At 39.3% G+C, this 22,377-nt stretch overlaps 2 protein-coding genes across 2 annotated transcripts; both read left to right on the top strand.

The window, feature by feature from the left end:
* Positions 1 to 17,336: 17,336 nt before the first annotated feature.
* On the top strand, positions 17,337 to 18,331 carry LOC145158278 (uncharacterized). The gene is made up of 3 exons (XM_079077195.1): positions 17,337 to 17,648; positions 17,706 to 17,781; positions 17,865 to 18,331. The coding sequence occupies exons 1-3, from the start codon at positions 17,337 to 17,339 to the stop codon at positions 18,329 to 18,331; spliced, it is 855 nt and encodes a 284-aa protein (XP_078933321.1).
* Positions 18,332 to 18,654: 323 nt separating this feature from the next.
* LOC145160390 (sarcolemmal membrane-associated protein) lies at positions 18,655 to 20,738 on the top strand. The gene is made up of 3 exons (XM_079079556.1): positions 18,655 to 18,888; positions 19,343 to 20,077; positions 20,151 to 20,738. Exons 2-3 carry the CDS (start codon positions 19,369 to 19,371, stop codon positions 20,591 to 20,593), a joined length of 1,152 nt encoding a protein of 383 aa, XP_078935682.1. The 5' UTR covers positions 18,655 to 18,888; positions 19,343 to 19,368; the 3' UTR covers positions 20,594 to 20,738.
* Positions 20,739 to 22,377: the final 1,639 nt, after the last annotated feature.

Genomic DNA, 22,377 nt, shown 5'->3' with positions numbered 1-22,377 from the left:
GCCTTCAGAAGATTGCAAGGTTTAAGGAAAAAACCTTAGTACACGGGGCGTACATAGGGAGTACGCGAGGTGTACTGATGCGAAGGTATGTACGTTGGGCGTTCCTTGGTGTATGTTGGGCATACGAAGGCGAAGGATTGGGAACTTGAGAGGAGTACGCTAAGTGTACTTGGAGTATGCGGGGCGTACTCCAAATTCATGCAAACCCCATTTTAGAGTCTTGGACCCTATTTAAGCTCCCTATCTCATAACCTAACCCTAATATCTTCAACCTCCATCCCTCTAAACCCTGTAAATCGACCCTTAGCCCCATTTGATTTATTATTGAGCTTAGTATGTGCTTGATGGGTGTCTTGAGAAGGAGAAGAAGAAGAGAATCATGTGGAGTTGTGGTTTGAGCTTCTAGATCCAGGAGTATCTTTCCATTTGCAAGCTTCCAAAGGTAAAAAGCTTTGACCTTGATGATCTTTAGGTTTGGATCTATTTCATGGTGTTCTTTGGCATTGTTAAGTCCTTTGATGAAAATGTGAGCTTTTGATCTACTCCAGAAGTAGTTGATGTTAGATCTAAGCTCCACCAAGGTCCCTTGTTCATAAAAATGGAAAGTTTATAAAAGGATTTTGTCCATGCATGTATTAAGCTCTTATTTAGTCCCTTCTTTAAGTGTTGAGTCCCATTAAGTTGTGTTTGTGAGTAAAGTTGGAAACTTTACTGGTTAAGACCTTGGTTAGGGACCAGATCTAGGTGTTGGAAATATTGACTTAACCCATTAAGAGCAAAGTAAGGGTTTTTAGACTCCTGACTAGTATGTTGGGCGTACGAGGAAGTACGCTCAACGTAATGTGAGGTTTGTGCACCAAGGTGTTGTCCGTTGCGCTTTATGGTTGAGTATGCGAGGAGTACGACTTTAGTACGCTGGGCATACTCCCCAGAAGGGCGTTTTGGGCTTTTGAGGTTTGGGTCATTGTTGGGTTTTCATAGTTTGGGCCTTGTTGGGCCATTAGATCCTTTTTGGGCTTCTTGTTGGTATCTTTTGGGCTCATTTGGATGTTAGGCCCATAAAGGGGGTTTTGGGGGCCCAATTTGGAAAATTAGGCCATAATTGGGCCTTGGGTGTTTATATGGAAGTTGGGCCTTTTGGATTATTGGTTTGGGCTTGGGCCTTGGGCAAATCATAGGGAAGGGTAAAAAGGTCTTTTACCCTAGTTTGGACTCTTAGGCTGAGTCGTGACCAGTTATTAATTTGATGTTATTTTGGGCAATTGATTGCGCGGGATTGTTAGCGGATCCGTAGTCAGAGAGTATCCATGGGTTTCAGCTATTTGAGGTGAGTTTTTTCACTATATCCATGAGTCGAAGGCACCAATGTCGACCCATTACTTGATATGTGGAATGCTAGTTGTCTCTGTGATACTTGCATGAAAGACCATGGTGGTAGCCCATGACACTTAGATATCAGACCATGGGGGGAGCCCATGGCATTCTAGGTAAAGACCATGGGGGGAGCCCATGGCACTTGGATATCAGACCATGGGGGGAGCCCATGTCATTCCAGGTAAAGACCATGGGGGGAGCGCATGGAACCTATATGTATGTCGCATGATATTCTGTGGTCGTATGTTATGTGGTATTTTGGGGAACTCACTAAGCTTTGTGCTTACGGTTTTCAGTTTATGTTTCAGGTACTTCGGTTTTCAATTGGAAGAGCAAACTCACCTCAGTCTGCTGTCAGTCAAAAAAATGGTCGGGTTGGTGAACCAGAAAATCCTCGCGCTAACTAATCAAATAAAACCCCAATTAATAATTGGGCCATAAACCATAACCAGGAATCTAGTTCATTTTTCCAACACCTAGGGTAAAAGACCATTTTACCCTTTCCTCACTTGGCCCAACCCAATGGCACTAAAACCCCACTATGGCCCAATTCCTAAAGGATACTCAAAGCCCAATATGGGCCTAAATCCAAGAAGGCCCTAAGCCTAACAATGGCCTAAATTCAGAAAGACTTATGGCCCAACAAAGGCCCAACACTATAAAGCCCAAGGGCGGCCCAAAAGCCAAAAGTCCACCTAGCCGCGAATGATAAGCGTTCCCCTAGTACGCCCAATGTACTAGGTGGCTTCACTGAGTCAGGCGGGTCTAACACGTACGCGCAGCGTACACACTTTTATGCTCGGCGTACGTTGCCTTCAACACTATTCATCCATTAAGTCCTTAATGCTTAATACTAAATGTCAAAACTCATATCTTTTTCCTTAAGCATTTTAGATCTAAGCTTTGGCTTAAGCATGCTAGATCTAAGCTTTGTCACCTTTATTTGCATGGTTGGGTGTTTTATCATGCATGAGGTCCATAAAGTTGGCAACTTTATGGACCATTGGGACATTTTCTGTATGAGAGTCTTTTGATATGAGTTTTGGTGTAGGTTTGGGACTCCAAGCTTGAGTCTTGATCTTAATACCCTTCTTTTTAGCTACCTAGTGTTTAAGTCATGCATTGGACATGCATGATTGAAAAGCTACGATTTTTATTGTTCCTAGGGTCAAAGAAGGTATTTTGGAAAGTCCCAATGCATGCCTTAACGGATTAAGAGCTTAATGCTCAAAGTTGGTCTGAGAAGATCTCACGACGTGAGAAATGGAACGTCATGACGTGAGCTAGGCGACTGTCCTGATCTGAGAACCTTGTTGTCAAGTGAAGCTGAGTCGACTCACTGAATGAGTCCGGGTCGAGTCTGTTCTCACGACGTGAGCCTTAGTTGCCACGACGTGAGGACGAGCTAAGAATGAAAGTTGACCGTTGACCCTAGGCGTTGACTTTTGACTTGAGTTGACTTTCGGTCAGCTCTTGGTGCTGAAGGGTAAAACTAAGGTTTGTCTTGTGCGATTATCTAGGTGTAGAGTAGCATCAGTGTAGCTGTTAGAGTGGACAACAATAGTTGACTTCCAATCGAAAGGTGAGTATTCCTTCGCAGTAGCCATGGGTCGAAGGCACCAAGGCCAACCCACTAGTTATGTTATAGCATGATGATTGTCTTTGTGATAATTGTCAGTCATGTTTGTATTTGTATGATGACTCTGTGATTACTGTTATGATATTATGTGGTAGTAGTAGGGGGTGAAATAGACCCGGTGTAACGACCCAAAAATCAAGGGTAAAATTTTCATTTTTCATTATAGTCAAACACAAATGTTACTTCATCCAATCATTCGAAACATTACTTAATTAAAACGTTTATCAGAGTTACGTCCCAAAATCACATAAAGCAGAAAACACGGGTGTGTGCGCTGCGATCGAGTCGGACCCTTCCTTTCCAAACTGATGATACCTTAAACCATAAACAAAACTGTAAGCACGAAGCTTAGTGAGTTCCCTAGAGCATACCCCACACAATCCGCATAATCACATAAACCATATTAGCTATATCAGCTACATAAACCACATAAGTCATGCATACAAACATATAAGGATGTCGTGGACTCCCTCCAAGGTCTTACTCCAGGATGTCGTGGGCTCCCCCCAGGTTCTTAGACCTATGTGCCATGGGCTCCCCCCACGGTCTTTTCCTGGAATACCATAGGCTCCCCATGGTCTAATATCCAACTGCCACGGGCTCCCCCCGGGGTCTTCCATGCAAGTATCACAAAGACAACTAGCATATCATACATCACATAAACAACTAGTATACCACATACCACATAAACAACTAGTATACCACATATCACATAAACAATGCATATAAACATATAAGGATGCCGTGGACTCCCTCCAGGGTCTTACTCCTGGATGTCGTGGGCTCCCCCCAGGGTCTTAGACCTATGTGCCATGGGCTCCCCCATGGTCTAATATCCAACTGCCACGGGCTCCCCTCGGGGTCTTCCATGTAAATGACACAGAGTCAACAAGCATACTACATAACACATATCTAAAACATATAGGGATGTCGTGGACTCCCTCCAGGATGTCGTGGGCTCCCCCAGGATCTTAGACCTATGTTCCATTGGCTCCCCCACATGGTCTTAACTACTTGCCATGGGCTCCCCCTCATGGTCTTTACCTAGAATGCCATGGGCTCCCCCACATGGTCTTGTATCCATCTGCCAAGGGCTCCCCCCCCCCCCCGAGGTCTTCACATATCTAGTCAATAAGTACTAGCACATTCTCATACACATACATACTAGACATCTCAGTAGTGAATTTACAATAAACACTACAACTAACTAAATGGGCCGGCCTTGGTGCCTTCGACCCATTGGTATGGTGAGGAGACTCACCTCACACTGTTGAAGTCCCGCGAATAAATCCCTGACTGCTGGCTGACCGATCCTCGTACTGTCAATCATTAAGACGAAGCCCAATTAACCATTTGGGTTTCAATGCATAACCATAAATCTACACTTGGGGTAAATGGACCATTTTACCCCTGACCTAGCTTGGTTCCAAACCAAGGCCCAAGCTCACACTCTGAAGGCCCAAAAGCCAAATAATCAACCAATGGCCCAAATTTCCAAATTGGGCCCAAGCCTCTCCAATGGACCTTATCCTAAAGCCCAATAATTTCATTAGTCCATAACCATGTTCCCAATTGGCCCACGAAGGCCCACACCAACCTAGTCCAAGACATGGCCCAAACCGAGGCCCACAAATACGAAGTCCATTTATATATTGGGCCACAAGGCCCAATAGACCCACTATTGCAATATTGGCCTAAAGATACATTCAGGCCCAACTACCAGCGAATCCAGGCCCAAAACCATTAGGGCCCAAAAGTCTGAAGTCCGTCCTAAGAGAGTACGCCCATCATACCTCTTATGTACGCTTAGCGTACTGGGAAAAAGGACTGTACGCGCAGCGTACTACATAGTACACCCAATGTACAAACAGCTTATGCACAAAATCTATTAAGTGCTTAATACTTGAAGACTTTACGTCCCAAACTCAGATCTAGGTCGTTTGATGAGTCCTAAGGCATAAAGTTGGCAACTTTATGCCTTTGCATGCTCCATATGCTCCCAAAAACCCATTAAGACCTTTCCAAAGGTCTTAACTCATGCATGAGGTCAAAACAACCAACAAGTTTGTATTTTTATGGTAAGTACAAGCCAAATGACCTCAGATCTACTCTTCCTAAGCTCTGGAGTTGATCAACTCCCAAGAGGTGACTTATGAACTCAAAAAGGGACAATATAGCAAACACTAACTCAATCTAATGAATAAGATGGCAAGATTAAGACTTTATACCTCCAGATGTTCCTCAAGATGTGCATGTTCTTGAAGCCCAATGCCACACCAAGCTTGCTCACTAACTCCTTCTTGAATAAGCCCAAAAATTGCCACCAACACACTTTTATGCTCCAAAATCATACTCTCATGGGAAAACTGAGGTAAAGGGGCGAAATGAGGCTCTAGAGGCTGACTAGGGTTTAGTCCCAATGACTTAAGGATGTTTAAATAGGTGTCAAATCCGAATTTTAGGGTTTCAGCCTGACCCTCGTACGCCCAACGTACCTTCTCGTATGCCCCGCGTACGAGGCCGCACACCCTGATCCAGTCCCTGATGGGTTTTGAGCATTCTAACACTCCTATGGTGTACATGCAACCCTCGAAACCTTGGATCTATGTTTGACTAAGATACATGCAAATAATTATTTTTCCAAGGTTCTTATCCTAACTAGCATGGCATGGGATACTTGAATCAAATAAACCTAGTAGAATTACTTACCTTGTAGTAGTAGTTGATTGCTTGGAGTTTGAGAGCCTAGCACCAATAATGTGGATGCCTCAAATGGAAGTCACAAATCACCACAAACTTGGAAACTTGAGAGAATAGTCACAAACTTCTTGAAATCGGCCCTCTTGGTTTACACACATCAACTAGTGCAATTTCAAGAACCAAAGCCTCCTTTATATAGTGTGGTGGATTAGGGTTACATCCATGTAAACCCTAATACCCATGTCTTTTCATTTCCAGGAGATCCATGGGTTAAAGCTCCATGGAGTATCCATGGACTTTCCATGCAAGCCTAGCCCATTCTAAATAAGCATTAGCCCACACTATATAAATACAAGAGCCCATATTTAATTAGTCATACTTTTGATCTCTAAATTAATTCTAAATTAATTATAGATCAATACTAATTAAATAATATGATTTTATATTAATATATTAGGACTTATAATATATTAATAAATCATAACTTATACTATTCTCAAACGATTATCCATAAATTGTTCGGGTGAAGTGCAACCCAAATGGACCATGCCGGGTCGGGTCAAGTACATACCAAATATAGTTATGGACTTAGACACTATATCCAACAGTCTCCCACTTGGATAAGTCTAATAACTATAGTTGCAAGTATGACTTCAGGAACCGATCAGCAATCGTAGCTCTTTAAACTCTGTTGAACTATGAAGCACCATTTTAGATAAGTGATCATATAATCCTCTGTTCTAGATATCAGCCGGACAAATACATGGAACATGGTCTTGCTTATTGTCCAACATTTGTTTCCCGATTTCCGATTTGTTTGACATAGAACTTAACTGAACACATCAATTTAGTTCTGACCGGGCCCGGTACATAGGTCAAAACAAAATCATCGAGGGGCCCAGATATCGCTTCTAATCCTAGAAGGAACAGATAAACTTCGACTCATATGTTTGCTCTACTACTTTTTGAACTACACATAAAGGCACGGTTTATAACATCGAGTTACCAATGCGTTTTCGTGCAATCAATGCATAACCAACTCATAGGCAACAAATCATATCTCTAGGTTTGAAGACTTATATGATATTACCGTCTCACGATCAGTCGAGATAAATTCCATGAAGTGATACAAGTGAGCGTGGGTTGAATCCAATACTCATAACTTATGAGCACTCATGAGTGTTGTAGCCCCGCTTTGTCTAACATCTTAGACCTCTACAAGCCAACCCATGACAGTCTTGATTCATATCTACTTCCAACATATGACCGACTGTGGAGAGTTTGAATAATATGATATAAACCATAACATAATTATTCTGGAAGTCAAAACATGCAAAAAGAAATAATAGTAATCGATTGACAAGAGATAGCAACACTTTACTCATAAATAACAGCTTTTATTTATCATCAAATGTCAATTACATTTTACAAATTTCAAGATTATCTAACTACTAAAACTAATATCATCCTTCAGCCCTATGCTCCGAGCATGCTGGAGATGCTTAGCCCGAGTCATTCCCTTCGTGAGGGGATCTGCTGGGTTCTCATCCGATGATACCCTCTTTGCCACGAGGATTCCTTCTTCTATTCGATGTCTGATGAAGTGATATTTTCTGTCAATGTGTCTGGATCTCCCATGATCTCTTGGTTCCTTGGCTAAGGCAACCACACTATTGCTGTCACAGAAAATCTCCATTGGCTCCTTTATAGCTGGTACAACTCCAAGGTCTCCGATGAAGTTCTTTAGCCATATAGCCTCCTTTGCTGCCTCGCTTGCTGCTATATACTCTGATTCACAAGTGGAATCAGCCACTGTCTCCTGCTTGGAACTTTTCCAAGTAATTGCCCCTCCGTTTAGAGTAAAGACCCAGACCGACTGAGAGCGGAAATTATCCCTGTCAGTCTGAAAGCTAGCATCACTGTACCCTACAACTCTCAAGTCCTCACTGCCACCGAGGGTAAGGACCCAGTCCTTAGTCCTCCGTAGGTACTTGAGGATATTCTTTACCGCAGTCCAGTGTGCCTTGCCAGGGTTCCCCTGATACCTGCTAACCATGCTCAAAGCAAAGGCTACATCAGGTCAAGTACACTTCATAGCATACATGATCGATCCTACAGCTGAAGCATAAGGTATTCGACTCATTTCTGCTATCTCAGCCTCAGTACTAGGGCTTTGTGTCTTACTCAATCTGGCGTTACTCTGGATGGGTAACTCTCCTTTCTTGGAGTTATGCATGTTGAACCTTTTCAACACTTTGTCCACATAGGTGCTTTGACTAAGTCCAATTAGTCTTTTACTCCTGTTTCTCAAAATCCTTATCCCTAGGATATAGGCAGCTTCTCCAAGGTCCTTCATAGCGAAACACTTCCCAAGCCAGGACTTTACTTCCTGCAGGGTTGGGATGTCATTTCCTATGAGTAGTATGTCATCCACATACAGTACCAAAAAGCTGACTATACTCCCACTAGCCTTGATATAGACACAAGATTCATCTTCACTCCTTGAAAAGCCAAATTCTTTGACTTTCTCTTCAAAGCAAAGATTCCATCTGCGAGGTGCCTGTTTTAATCCATAAATGGATTTCTCGAGCTTACACACTCTACTGGGGTACTCTGTACTGACAAAACCCTCTGGCTGAACCATGTAAACATCTTCAGCCAAGTTTCCATTAAGGAAAGCGGTTTTGACATCCATTTGCCATATTTCATAATCATGAAATGCAGCAATGGCTAACAGAACCCTAATAGACTTAATCTTGGCCACTGGTGAAAAGGTCTCATCATAATCAACTCCCGGAGTTTGAGAATAACCCTTTGCAACCAGACGTGCCTTATAAGTGTGTACATTACCATCCATGTCGGTCTTCTTCTTGAAGATCCATTTGCACCCAACTATCTTATGATCAGGTACATTGTCAACCAAGTTCCAAACTTGATTTTCATACATGGACTGTATCTCGCTATCCATAGCCTCTTTCCATTTAGCAGCCTCAGGGCCTGCCATGGCTTCCGTGTAGCTGTTAGGCTCATCTAGATTTACCAGTGTGTTATCACTGATAAGTGTCTCACCTTCTACAGTAATATGAAAACCATAATAATGCTCAGGTGCATTCCTAACTCTGGTGGAACGCCTCAGAGGTATAGATTCTTCAGTCGTCTCAACAGGAGTTTCCTCCTCAGGTTGAGGGCTAGGGTTTGAGGTTCCTTCACCACTTGACTCTTGAATTTCCTCAAGGTCAATTTGCCTCCCACTGTCTCCTTGGCTCGTGAATTCTCTCTCTCGAAAGAATCCTCTTCTTGCTACAAAGACCACATTATCACTGGGTCTGTAGAAGATGTAACCAAAGGATTTCTGTGGGTAGCCGATGAAAATACACCTTTCGCTTCGGGGTTCGAGCTTATCGTGAGTCTCGCGTCTCACGAAAGCCTCGCAACCCCAAATCTTGATGTGGTCTAGATTGGGAACTTTTCCAGTCCACACCTCGTGAGGTGTTTTGGCAACCTTCTTTGTAGGGACTAGATTAAGGATATGGGTGGCAGTCTCTAAGGCATACCCCCAAAATGAGATTGGTAGCGAAGCTCGACTCATCATGGAACGAACCATGTCCAACAAGGTCCGATTGCGCCTCTCAGCTACACCATTCAACGGTGGTGTCCTAGGAGGTGTCAATTGTGAGACAATCCCACATTCCTTAAGATAGTCAAGGAACTCAGTACTAAGATACTCACCACCACGATCGGATCGAAGCATCTTAATGTTCCTGCCCAACTGATTCTCTACTTCTTGCTTAAACTCTTTGAATTTCTCAAAGGTTTCTGACTTATGCTTGATTAGGTAGACATATCCATATCTACAAAAATCATCAGTAAAAGTCACATAGAACCGATTAGCATCTCTTGTGGCGGTTCTGAAGGGTCCACACACATCCGTGTGTATGAGGTCCAACAAACCTTCACCCCTAGCACAAGTGCCAGTAAAAGGTGACTTTGTCATTTTACCAAGCAAACAAGATTCACAACTATCATCTGACTTTAGGTCAAATGACTCCAAGACTCCATCCTTTTGGAGTTGGCCTATGCGTTTCTTGCTTACATGTCCAAGACGACAATGCCATAAGGATGCTTTATCTAAGCTAGTGGAAGAGTTAATACACAATACATTATTTCCTAGATTATCTACAACAGATACAGTTTCATACACGCCATCACAAGGTAATGCTTTAAAATAAAGAACATTATTAAAGAAAGCATCAATACTACCATTATTATTATCAAAATAAAAGGTAAAACCTTGTTTATACAATGCATGAAAGGAAATAACATTTCTTGCCATTTCTGGCGAATAATAACATTTATTCAAATCTAATGTAAACCCACTATTTAGCACTAAGGAATAAACTCCTATCTTGGTGACAGGTGGAGCTTTCCTGTTTCCCATGATCAAGTTTATCTTTCCCTGCTCCACATTCTCACTTCTTTTTAGTCCCTGCAAATCACAACATATGTGAATACCACAACCTGTATCAAGGACCCAAGACTTAGAATGAGGTGAGTTATTAGACAATATAGTGTATATACCTCCATGGTTGGGTTTTACTTTCCCATCCTTCAAATCTTGCTGGTACTTTGGGCAGTTTCGCTTCCAGTGCGACTTTTCATGGCAATAGAAGCATTCAGCCTCATTAGGGTTAGCAGAAGGAGTGACAAAACCTTTCTTGGTTTTGCTTGAAGAGGAGCCTTCAAGGGTCTTACCCTTGGTACCCTTAGAAGGGTTCTTTCTCTTCTTCCCTTTGCCATGCCCGATTGCCAAGACATTGGTCGCAGTTGGAGTAGGAGTAGGAGTAGTAACAACCGAATTACCCTTTAGACCACTTTCGGCGGTCTTCAAGAGTCCTTGAAGTTTGTTGAGGGTGACTTCTTCCTTGTTCATGTGATATGTCATGTGGAATTGATCATAACACGATGGCAAGGAGTGCAAAATGATGTCTATTGCTAACTCCTCAGGGAAGTTCACATTCAGCTTCAGTAAACGGTCCACATACCTTTGCATTTTCTGCATGTGGCCCGTGATGGGTTCACCATCCTTCATTCGGGTTGTTATCATGGAGGAGATTATTTCATATCGCTCTTGACGAGCACTTTTATGGTAGCGGTCCATCAAGTCCTGGTGCATCTCAAAAGGATAATAGTCCTCATAGGACTTTTGGAGCTCGGCTGTCATGGTGGCCATCATGATGCATGCCACTTTTGTAGCATCTCTTTCATGTACCTCATATTCAGCAAGCTCTTCAGGAGTAGCAGTTGGCTCGGGTACCTTCAGATCCTTGTCGAGAACATATTCTTTGTTCTCATACCGAGTGACCATCCTGATGTTTCTGATCCAATCTGTAAAGTTGGACCCATCAAAGATGACTCTCCCACAAAGATTCATGAGAGAGAAGGAGCTAGTAGGGTTTGAGCCAGAAGCATTGTTATTGGAAGACATCTGAAAAGAAGAGGGAATAGATTAGATTAGATATAGAGATAGTCCTTAACAAAACACCCAAATGTAATATTAAGGCTAGGACCCAACACAATATTTTATAACTTAGAAGAGGAATGTCGTAATCTAAGCTATAAGATATTTGAAGGTAGGTGAATGACGATTCACTAATTTCCACCATGAAAAACGAAATATTTAATTAGGTTTTAATTGGTTTAGAAACTCCTAGATTCTTTGAGATTCATTGAACTTTCTTCAATGGCATGTTTCAATCTCGAGTGTGCCCTTCAAGTTTTGTGACTGGGATGCCGGGGATCACAAAACAAGGTGTGAAGTAACCATGCAAATTACTTGGTACCCTTAATGTATTACCCCTCAATCGATGTGCCGGTTAACCACACGAGCTCCATCGATACTAGGATAAACATTAAGTCACCATTTATCTACCTTGTTAAGTTCAAGTTAGTGTGCCGGTTAACCACACACGCTCCACTAACGACTTAAACAAAGTGTAAAGTGTAATTTCATGGATTAGCACCTTATTCACATTTTCCTAAAATAACTAAGATTGGGAATTCAATAAAGTTTAGTTACTTTAGTATTATCATTATACTTTTAATGAGAATTAATAAGTCTTTGTCCTACCCGTTCGGCTAACGACCCTCCACCGATCAAGGAAGCGGTGGGTGAGAGTGGACACCCATTAAGTTGCCATTTTATAGGCAACAACATTATACCCCCCTTATAGACCGGCTTCGTGAATGGGGCGTACTAGCGGTAAGACGACTTGATCTTATACATATATAAATATTATTAAACTTATAATATTATAAAGTATAAGGGTTGAATTTTAACTTTTAAAATTCTAGGGGTTGGAACTAAAGTTTTTAATATGACTTTACATGTTCCAAAACTTGAGGGCAAGTTTTGTAAACTTTCAAAACTTTTCATTTCTCATAACTTATGAGTTAATGGTTATTAAAAATGAAGACTCTTCATTTTTTGTAACCTATGTGTTCTTTTAATGGTTATTTATAAATGTGACTTTTGGTTATCCATAACTTAAGAACTAGTTATGGACTCCATTAAAACACATAAAGATCAAGAATTAATCTAATCAATTATTAGCACATAATTTCTATGATCTTCTAAACTCATATGTTTATGAGTGTTCATATCAAAAATTTCATGAATCGTAAGTACATATACAAAACTTGAAATTTTGATACGAGCTTTTGAACAAAACTTCGATTTTTCAAGTTTTTTTTTTTGCATCAAGTATCAAATAAACAAACCAGGCTCTGATACCACTGATGGGTTTTGAGCATTCTAACACTCCTATGGTGTACATGCAACCCTAGAAACCTTGGATCTATGTTTGACTAAGATACATGCAAATAATTATTTTTCCAAGGTTCTTATCCTAACTAGCATGGCATGGGATACTTGAATCAAATAAAACTAGTAGAATTACTTACCTTGTAGTAGTAGTTGATTGCTTGGAGTTTGAGAGCCTAGCACCAATAATGTGGATGCCTCAAATGGAAGTCACAAATCACCACAAACTTGGAAACTTGAGAGAATAGTCACAAACTTCTTGAAATCGGCCCTCTTGGTTTACACACATCAACTAGTGCAATTTCAAGAACCAAAGCCTCCTTTATATAGTGTGGTGGATTAGGGTTACATCCATGTAAACCCTAATACCCATGTCTTTTCATTTCCATGAGATCCATGGGTTAAAGCTCTATGGAGTATCCATGGACTTTCCATGCAAGCCTAGCCCATTCCAAATAAGCATTAGCCCACACTATATAAATACAAGAGCCCATATTTAATTAGTCATACTTTTGATCTCTAAATTTATTCTAAATTAATTATAGATCAATAATAATTAAATAATATGATTTTATATTAATATATTAGGACTTATAATATATTAATAAATCATAACTTATACTATTCTCAAACGATTATCCATAAATTGTTCGGGTGAAGTGCAACCCAAATGGACCATGCCGGGTCGGGTCAAGTACATACCAAATATAGTTATGGACTTAGACACTATATCCAACAGTCCCCGCATATACGTTGTGCGTTCCTAGCTACGCATCGCGTAATCCCTTTCTCTTCGGTACGCCCTGCGTACCACATTGGTACGCCCCGCATACTAGGGTTTTTCCTAAAACCCTAATTCTTCCGAAGACCATAACTCGCTTGATACAACCCCGATTCCGGTCATCCATATATCTGTAGAAAGGCATCGAGACGCTTAATACTAATATTAGTTCCTACCTGCCCTACAACACGCCGAACTAAAATCCACTTTCCATAAAAGTCCGAACTGATATATTACCGAAATACCCTTTGGTCCAAAAACTCCAACTGAATACCTGAGCAATCCAAAGCATATTATCCAACTCCAACTAGGTCCGAAACCCGACCCCTCAGGTATCCGTAGCTTGATAACACTTAATCCTTCATCACCAATTCAAAATGGGAACAATCCGAAACAAGATATTACACCCGATATCCTATTGAAATAGACCGAAGGGGTAGGCCAACACCCATATATGGTTGACAGTGTCCGGTTGAAATAGACCGAAGGGGTAGGCCAACACCCATATATTCATGACAATATCTAGTTGAAATAGACCGAAGGGTCAGGCCAACACCCATATATGCTTGGCACTATGTTTGTTCAGTATGTTTGTATAGTATGTTTGATTAGTATGTGGTATGTTGGGGGAACTCACTAAGATTTGTGCTTAAAATTTTCAATTTCAGGTACCTCTAGTTCGAAGGGGAAGGCCCTGACATGATTGCACCGCATCACTCTATATTTTCCGCACTTAGTGATTTTGGGATTTGTACTCTGATGATATGTTACAATACAACTCTTTTGAATATTTGGTATTAGTTTCGTATGAATTGAATGATTTTAAAAACAAAAATTATATCTGTATTTTTGGGATGTTACATCGGAGATCAGAACCAGAATCGGAATTGCATGTCAGAATCACGTCGGAAAGTCGGAGCAAGATTCAAAATTAAGTCAAGCGTCCAAATTTTTTCAAAATATATTTCGGATTTGGAAATTCAAATTTTCGATCTGAAACACATACAAAAACTCTGGAATGGGCATTCCGGAGGCAACGAAATGGGCCGGTCCACCCGAAAACGAGTCTGAAATAAGTTTCAGAACAACCCATTCTGGAGAATGTGGTTATTTTGCAAAAATAAATAAATTAAATGGGTTATATTTTTTTAAAATACACAAACAAATAGTTTATTCAATCTCCTTAAAAATAATGTTTTCCACTCTATACTTTGTAGTAAAATGTTATTTTTATCTTTTTAACTTCGAGCTTTCTAAATATGTCTTATTTTACCTCTCTCTCTCTCTTTTTTTTTTAAATATCACTTTTATTCTTTAAACTTTCTAAAATGACACTTTTTCTCTCTTATAATACTTTAAAATCCTAGTTAATGTTAAAATACAATATAAAGAGAAAATTACAAATATAGCCTAATCCCTTAATTATTTTGTGGAAAATAACCAAAAAAAACCCAAATTACAAATATAGCCATGTAAATCGCAGATGGATTAAGACCATCTGCGATTTTAGCATTCCATCTGCGAACGTACAAGTCGCTAAAGCACAGTCGTGCTTTAGCGACTTGTACATTCGCATGTGGTTTTTTTTAGTTTTTTTGATTTTTTTTGTATAAGTTCATCTGCGATTTCCTCTCATCCCACCTGCGATTTTGCATTTTTTTTAATTTTATTTTTTTATTTTGACTACGAAATTGATAGGGTTTGACTACGAAACAACCTTATTATATATAAAGTTTTGCAAAAAATTATCACTTTAGTTGTTATTTCTTTAAAAATTTGTTTAAAACCTCTCTAATAAAACAAATTCTCCAACAAAAAGTTTGAAAAATGAAATCGTCCATAGTACCTCCAGAGAGAGAGAGAGAGAGAGAGAGAGAGAGAGAGAGAGAGAGAGAGAGAGAGAGAGTTCTCCAACAAAAAGTTTGAAAAATGAAAGAAAAAACAAATTAAGTTTTTATACCCTGAAAAAAAGGGAAATCATGGACGCAAAATCACAGATAGACTGAGTCCATCTGCGAACGTACAAGTCGCTAACACACGAATGTTCCTTATCGACTTACACGTTCGCAAATGGACAAGTAAAAGATTTTGGTGGCTATTTTTGTAATTTAAGTTTTTTATTATTATTATTTTCTACAAAATAATTAAAGGATTAAGTTATTTTTGCAATTTTGTCTGATATAAAACATTAGAACTTGGGGTGTGTTTGATACCTGTCTGATCCGGTCTGAGTCAGTGATTTGGGCTGACTCGGTCAGACAGTCGCTGTTTGATAGTTGGCTTTCTCGGTCAGACGTGTGGCTATTTTTTCTTACCGGGTCAGCTTTGTATCATTTGCTGACTGGGAATAAAGACGTTCCTACCCTCCTCTGTATTATTTCTTCCCCCATTACCCATTATCGTAACCTAAAAAAAAGCGCACAGACACAAATCGCCGCTTCCTCCATCAAAGGTTCCCCGTCGTATCGCCGGCGCCGGTCGCTGCTTTCTCGCCACCATCTAGCCGCAATCAAGCCTCCATCTCGCAACCATCTCACCCGCTGAAGAGAGGTCCCCATCTCCGATCGGCTACTATAATTCATCAAAACAGATGCTATTCTTCTCCTTGTATGTTAATAATTTTTGAAATCAAAATCGGGTATGCTTTGATGTTATGAAATATGAGATTGTTTGTGCTATGAAATCAAAATCGGTTATCTTTTTCAGTTTCTCTCGCTGCCACGCTGCCACATAACATTTTTTTTTGCATACAATTCAAGTAATAGATTATTGTAATTGATGAATTTAGATGCTTCAAAATGATATACTCATTCAATTTCACCACAGTTAGATGTTAGATTTTGAAAATTGAAATAGGAGTTGTTCCATGTGAAGTTAGGATCAAATTGATTGATAAAGAGAAGAATTTGGTAAGAAAGTTTATAGCTATGCAATCAGTTTGTTTATAAGCTATGCAATCACTTTGGTGAGAAAGTGATGTAGTGAGAAAAAAGTGGAGATTGCACTTCGTTTTGTTCATAAATTTATTGATAAAGAGAAGAATTTGGATCAAATAATGCTTATGGTTTTGTTACTACATGTTTGATTAGTAGAAAATTGTTTTATGTAGTGAGAAGAATTTGGATCAAATAATGCTTATGGTTTTATTACTACATGTTTGATAAAGAGAAGAATTTGGATCAAATTGTTTTATGTAGTGAGTAGAATTTGGATCAAATAATGTTTATGGTTTTGATTAGTATAAAATTATTTTATGTTTGAAATTGTTCTTGATCATGATAAAAGTTATGATAAATTACTTTAAATATTAATGTTTTAGGATGTTGGTTTGGAACGAGAGTGAGGACAAAACTTTTCTTGATGCGTCTATCCATGAACTAACCACTAATGGCCGTGAGGGTTCTGGGCTTAAGGCAAGTTCATGGAAGACAATACGCGAAAAATTGATAAACGAACATGGTAAAGAGGTTGATCAGAAGCAAATGAGAAACCACTTTGACTACTACAAATCAAAGTATGTTGCTTGGGTGAAACTGAAAAACAAAACCGACAATATATATGATCCTATAAAAAATAAATTTAATCTGACCGATGAACAATGGAAGGAAGAGGGGAAGGTAATATTTTTATAACAATATTAGTATGATTATTTTTATAACATATACTAATATTTATAAAAATTGTAAACAGTTGAACAAGTTCGTGTTGTCATTGAAAACTAAACCCTTGTTGTTCCCTGATCTTTGCACCCAACTATTTGAAGGGTCGACCTCAACCGGCTTTCAAAGTTGGGGGCCATCTTCTACACTCCCTCGTCCTGTAGAAGAGTTTAGTGCCCATGATTTTGATGAGGATGTTCCGATGGAAACCTCAACACAACACGCAAGATTTGATGTATGAAGACCCTACACAATGTTTCGATATGATGCGTCTTACACAAGAGGCATTTGCTTTATTATGCAACCACTTTACCCAAAAAAAATTGGTTGCAAGCTAGTAGGACAATAAGCATTGAAGAGAAGATGGCTATATTCTTACATGTTATAGGACATAATGAACGTTTTCGCGCGGTTAAGGGAAGATTTCATCACTCCACACAAACGATTCATCAATGTTTTCATGAGGTTCTAACAGCAATGATGTGTTTTGCAAAAGAAATTATAGTACCAACAACTCCTAATCCAACAAGACATAACTCGGAACGACATAGACGGTTAAAAAATATTTTTTCCGGAGCAATAGGTGCATTAGATGGAACTCTTGTACATGCGGTTGTACCCGTTGATCAACAAACTCGTTATAGAGGAAGAGGAAAAGGAGAATGTTTTCAAAATGTAATAGGAATTTGTGATTTTGATATGATATTCACCTTTGTTTGGGCTGGATGGGAGGGTATAGCACATGATTCAAGAGTTTTGAAAGAAGTTGCATTCAATTCGACTTCTGGATTTCCATTTCCTCCACCAGGTTTGTAATCTTTATATAATTTTTATTATATATCTTCTTTATATAATATGTGTCATTATATAATATGTCACATTCGTTTGCAGATAAATATTATCTTTGTGATGCCGCATATACAAACACTCGTGGGTTTATGGCTCCATACCGCAATACTAGGTATTGGTTAGCCGATTTTCGAAGAGGCAGACCTTTAACTAGAGAAGAAAGGTTCAATTATGCTCATGCACAACTTAGAAATGTTATTGAGCGTGCTTATGGTGTATTGAAGGCGAGATTCTCAATCTTAAAACAAATGGCTCCTTATCCTTTTACAGTGCAAAGAGACATAGTCATTGCTTGTGTCGCGGTCCATAATTTTATAAGGAAATACAATATAGAAGATGACTTGTTTAGAAATTTTGAGGAGGACACTATGGTTACTCCTGACGTCCAAGGTGGGGGAATTGATAGAGAAAACATACAAGACATAGAATTGGCTCCAGAAGCCGTTGAATATATGCGTGTTTTGCGTGATCAGATTGCAAATCGACTACTTTCACCTACTTTACATTAAATTATTATGTTATTTTAAATTTCATTATGTTTTTATTTGGATATTAAATGATTTATGTTTAATTTACATTTTGTATGACATTTTTTATTTGTGTGTAATTTACATTTCGTATGACGATGTGTATGTTTTTATAATTATTCAGCAACTTAATCCATCACTATATATAACAGCAGGGTAAAATGATCATTTTTCATCACTCAGCACATTCGGTCAGATGTACAATCAAACAATAAGATTTCTTACTCAGTCAGGATTTCTTACCTAGACAGACGTTTTAAGTTAGCGACTATCAAATAATTAGAATAGAATGAAATGAAACCCCCAGTCCTATTGGCCTTTTATGGAGAGGTGGTTCACTGGTTTGTACCTTCATGTACAGACGTGAAACCTTGATAACTACGGCCCAAATTTCATTTTTGCAAAATCAGATTTTTCTGTACATGGAAATCAAAACTACGTTTGAAGATTAGGGTATGAAATTTATGCATCGTCGGTCATCACCATCAAATCGGCCTCGTAGCTTCTTCACGGATCGTCTTGATTAAATTAACCTAAAGGTAATTTCCACTTCCTTCTAGGGTTTTAATCCAACTGTGGTTTTCCAACATAATTTGACCTCTCTGAGAAATTCGATTTCCCCCATTTTGCATTTAAGCCATCTTGTTACCGAGTGAAGCAGTGTAAACTTATTTCTCGTCTCCAATATCATTATTGCCCTAAAGTCGTATCTGCAACGGAATTAAGATCGTGCATATAATATCAAATTATGGTATGCTGTTAAAGTCTGTAAATTGTTGAATTTGGAGGAAAATTAGTTGTTGATTGTGTTCTAGGAAGACCACGAAAATGGAGTTAAGTAACTATTAGGTTATATATGTTGATGAATTAAAACATGGTTAAGAGACTAATGATTAGCCTGTTTGCAAGCACTTGTGATTCCTGGAATATCTTCTTTATGGAAGTTTATAATTAGTACACAGATACTGATCATTCCTTTTGGTCTCCTCTCAGTTTCATCTATTTTACTATTTATCACAATGGGAAGCAAAGGTAGACTTCCTCCTCCTCACCATTTAAGGCGTCCACTACCTGGCCCTGGAATCGGACATCATGATTCCATTCCTCCTGAAATCCATCCTCAACATGGTCGTTTTCCTCCATATGATATGTTACCACATCCAGAAATCATGGAACAAAAGCTTGCTGCACAGCACATGGAAATGCAGAAACTTGCAACAGAAAACCAGAGGTTAGCTGCTACTCATGGAACCTTGAGGCATGATGTTGCAGCCATACAACATGAGCTACAAATGTTACATAACCACATAGGAGGTGTAAAATCAGAAAGAGAACATCAAATAATGGGGATCTTAGACAAAATCGGGAAAATGGAAGCAGATCTCCAAGGTGCAGAGCCACTTAAACTAGAACTGCATCAGGCACGAACAGAAGCACAGAGCTTGGTTTCAGCTAGGGAAGAACTCGTTACAAGAGTACAGAAACTAACAGAAGATCATCAGAGAGTTCACATGGATTTGCAACAAGTTCCTGCTTTGATGTCAGAACTTGACATGCTTAGACAAGAGTATCAGCATTGTAGGGCAACTTATGAGTATGAGAAGAAAGTTTACAACGATCATTTAGAGTCTCTTCAGGTGATGGAAAAGAACTATATGACAATGGCAAGTGAGGTGGAAAAGCTTCGAGCTGAATTAAAGAAACATGCTGAAAACGACAGGAGGGCTGGTACGTCATTTTTGATATAATATCTCTGCTTTTAAATTTGTTGATTTTTTTTTTCTTCCAAATTACATTGCAGGTGGGCCCTATGCTGGTTACAATGAGAAAGAAGCTTCTGGACATAATCCTGTAGGACAGCACACTTTTGAATCAGCCTATGGTGTTGCGGGTGCTGGTTATGGACCTGGACCAGCGGTTCCAGGTTATGGTCTTCATAAAGGACCAGGTCCTGGTGCACCACCTTATGAACCACAAAGAGGACCGGGGTATGAGCCACAAAGATATGATCCACATAGAGTAGGACATGGTGGACCTGGTTATGATTTGTACAGAGGACCTGGGTATGATATGCAACGTGGGTCTGGTTATGATGCACGAAGAGGGTCCAATTCTGATGCACAAGATGCGGCTAATGTTTCGTATGGTTCAGTGACGGTGACTGGTCATGGTGGAAGTGGGTTTCAGGGAGTACAGCCGCCACCGCCGCCAGCGGTGGATGGTAACCACCCTGCCCGGAGATAGAGTAACTTGTGTTTGGAAAATGAACTAATCTTGATTTTGCTTTTTTATTTGATGTGATATTCTGGGTTGATTTGTAAGTTACAGTGATGAGGTTGCTTTCTTGGAAGTGATTTGGCAAATACATATAACTTTATTTTTTCGAGCAGTTATATGGGGGACGAAAATACTAATGGAAATAAATAAAGATATATAAATATGGTTTATAAGAATTATAATATATTTTTGACAAAACTGCAAAAATGGTCCCTATGGTTTGCATTTTTTCCAGTATTCAGTCCAAACCTTGTGAAATTTGTAAAATTAGTCTTTTTCAGCATATTTCTTTATGTATTTTGTCCCATCCGAAATTAAAATTACTAAATTGCCTCATTTAATTTAAAAAATAAAATTATTAAATTGCCTTAAATAATGTATGTCTTTCCTTCATTTTATTTCTTTACTAGTTTATATAACTCATAGTAACCTAAGTCATAAAATTAATTAAACTTTCATATTAAAAACTCAAAATTATTAATAAACTATTTTAAATAAATTATTAACTAAAAGATATTTTTTAGTTATATAAAATTATAACCGTTAATTTAAATAAATACGTGAAATTATACTAATTTATAATCTGTATTAACTTTATTTAAAATTTTATACTAATGTTATTAATTTAATGAAACTATAATGGGAAATTTGAAATTTGAAATTTGAAATGGAGAATCAATAAGTTGATAAGTGGCATGACATTAATTAAGAGGCCTAATATAATGACACATGATAAAAGAAGAATAAAAAACTATTCTTTTATTAGAATAGGTGTAACGCCCCGATTCTCAGGTATTGATTTTTATATAAGATTTTCTTGATTTCAAGGTCTACTCGACGAGTTAGTTGCCCTACTCGTCGAGTAGCAGCGGGTTGGTCTACGTGTTTTAGTGACCTACTCGCCGAGTCCGAGAAGGGACTCGACGAGTAGGAGCTGGCAGATGAAACCCTAAATTTCGGGGTTTTGCACCCTATTTAAAGGATCATTGGCCTCCCCAAGACTTCCCTTTACAGCCCCTTGACACTCTAAAACCCTAAATTGTGTGTGTGTGTGTGTGTGCTTCATTGGTGTGTTCAAGCTTGGAAGAAGGATCTTGGTGAGGAAAAACTTGGGGAAACAAGTGGATTGAAGCAAGGAACTCGTGGGAATCAAGATCTACTTTAGTTGGCATCTTTTGGGAAGGTATTAAGCTGTTATCTTAACCCCATTTCATTCTAGATCTCTTTTGGGTGGATTTTAGGACTTTTCTAGCATAATAAGAAGCCATTCTTGGGTATAAGCTAAGATCTGAAGTTGTAACTTCAGATCTGGACTCTCCTTGGTCTCTAAGTCCATAAAGTTTTCAGCTTTGGCAAGCATGAACCTCCCCTCAAGTGTGAGACTTCTTTACAAGCTTAGTTTTGTCATTTTAAGACTTTGGAGCTTTGCATGCACGTAAAGTTTGCAACTTTACGTGATAAACATGTCTTGGGAAGCTGGATCTACAACTTGGAGCCTTAGCATGGCTTAAAAAGCCTCTGTATGGATGAAGGACTGAAGGGACTCGACGAGTCACATGGTCGACTCGATGAGTCCGATGAAGATTGTCGTGGGCTCGGCGAGTCAGATGAGTGACTCGGCGAGTCAGATGAGTGACTCGGCGAGTCGGCTAGGGTTTTCCCAACCATTGGACACGTATGACCTCGGCGAGTTATAGGGGGAAACTCGACGAGTTGGCCAAAGAGTTTACGACCACTAACACTAGGAACTC

The sequence above is a fragment of the Lactuca virosa genome, chromosome 2 (assembly GCF_052849685.1).
Source record: "Lactuca virosa cultivar CGN04683 chromosome 2, Lactuca_virosa_CGN04683_v6, whole genome shotgun sequence".
NCBI classification, from domain to species: Eukaryota; Viridiplantae; Streptophyta; class Magnoliopsida; order Asterales; family Asteraceae; genus Lactuca; species Lactuca virosa.
This window is presented reverse-complemented; position numbering and strand designations above follow the sequence as displayed.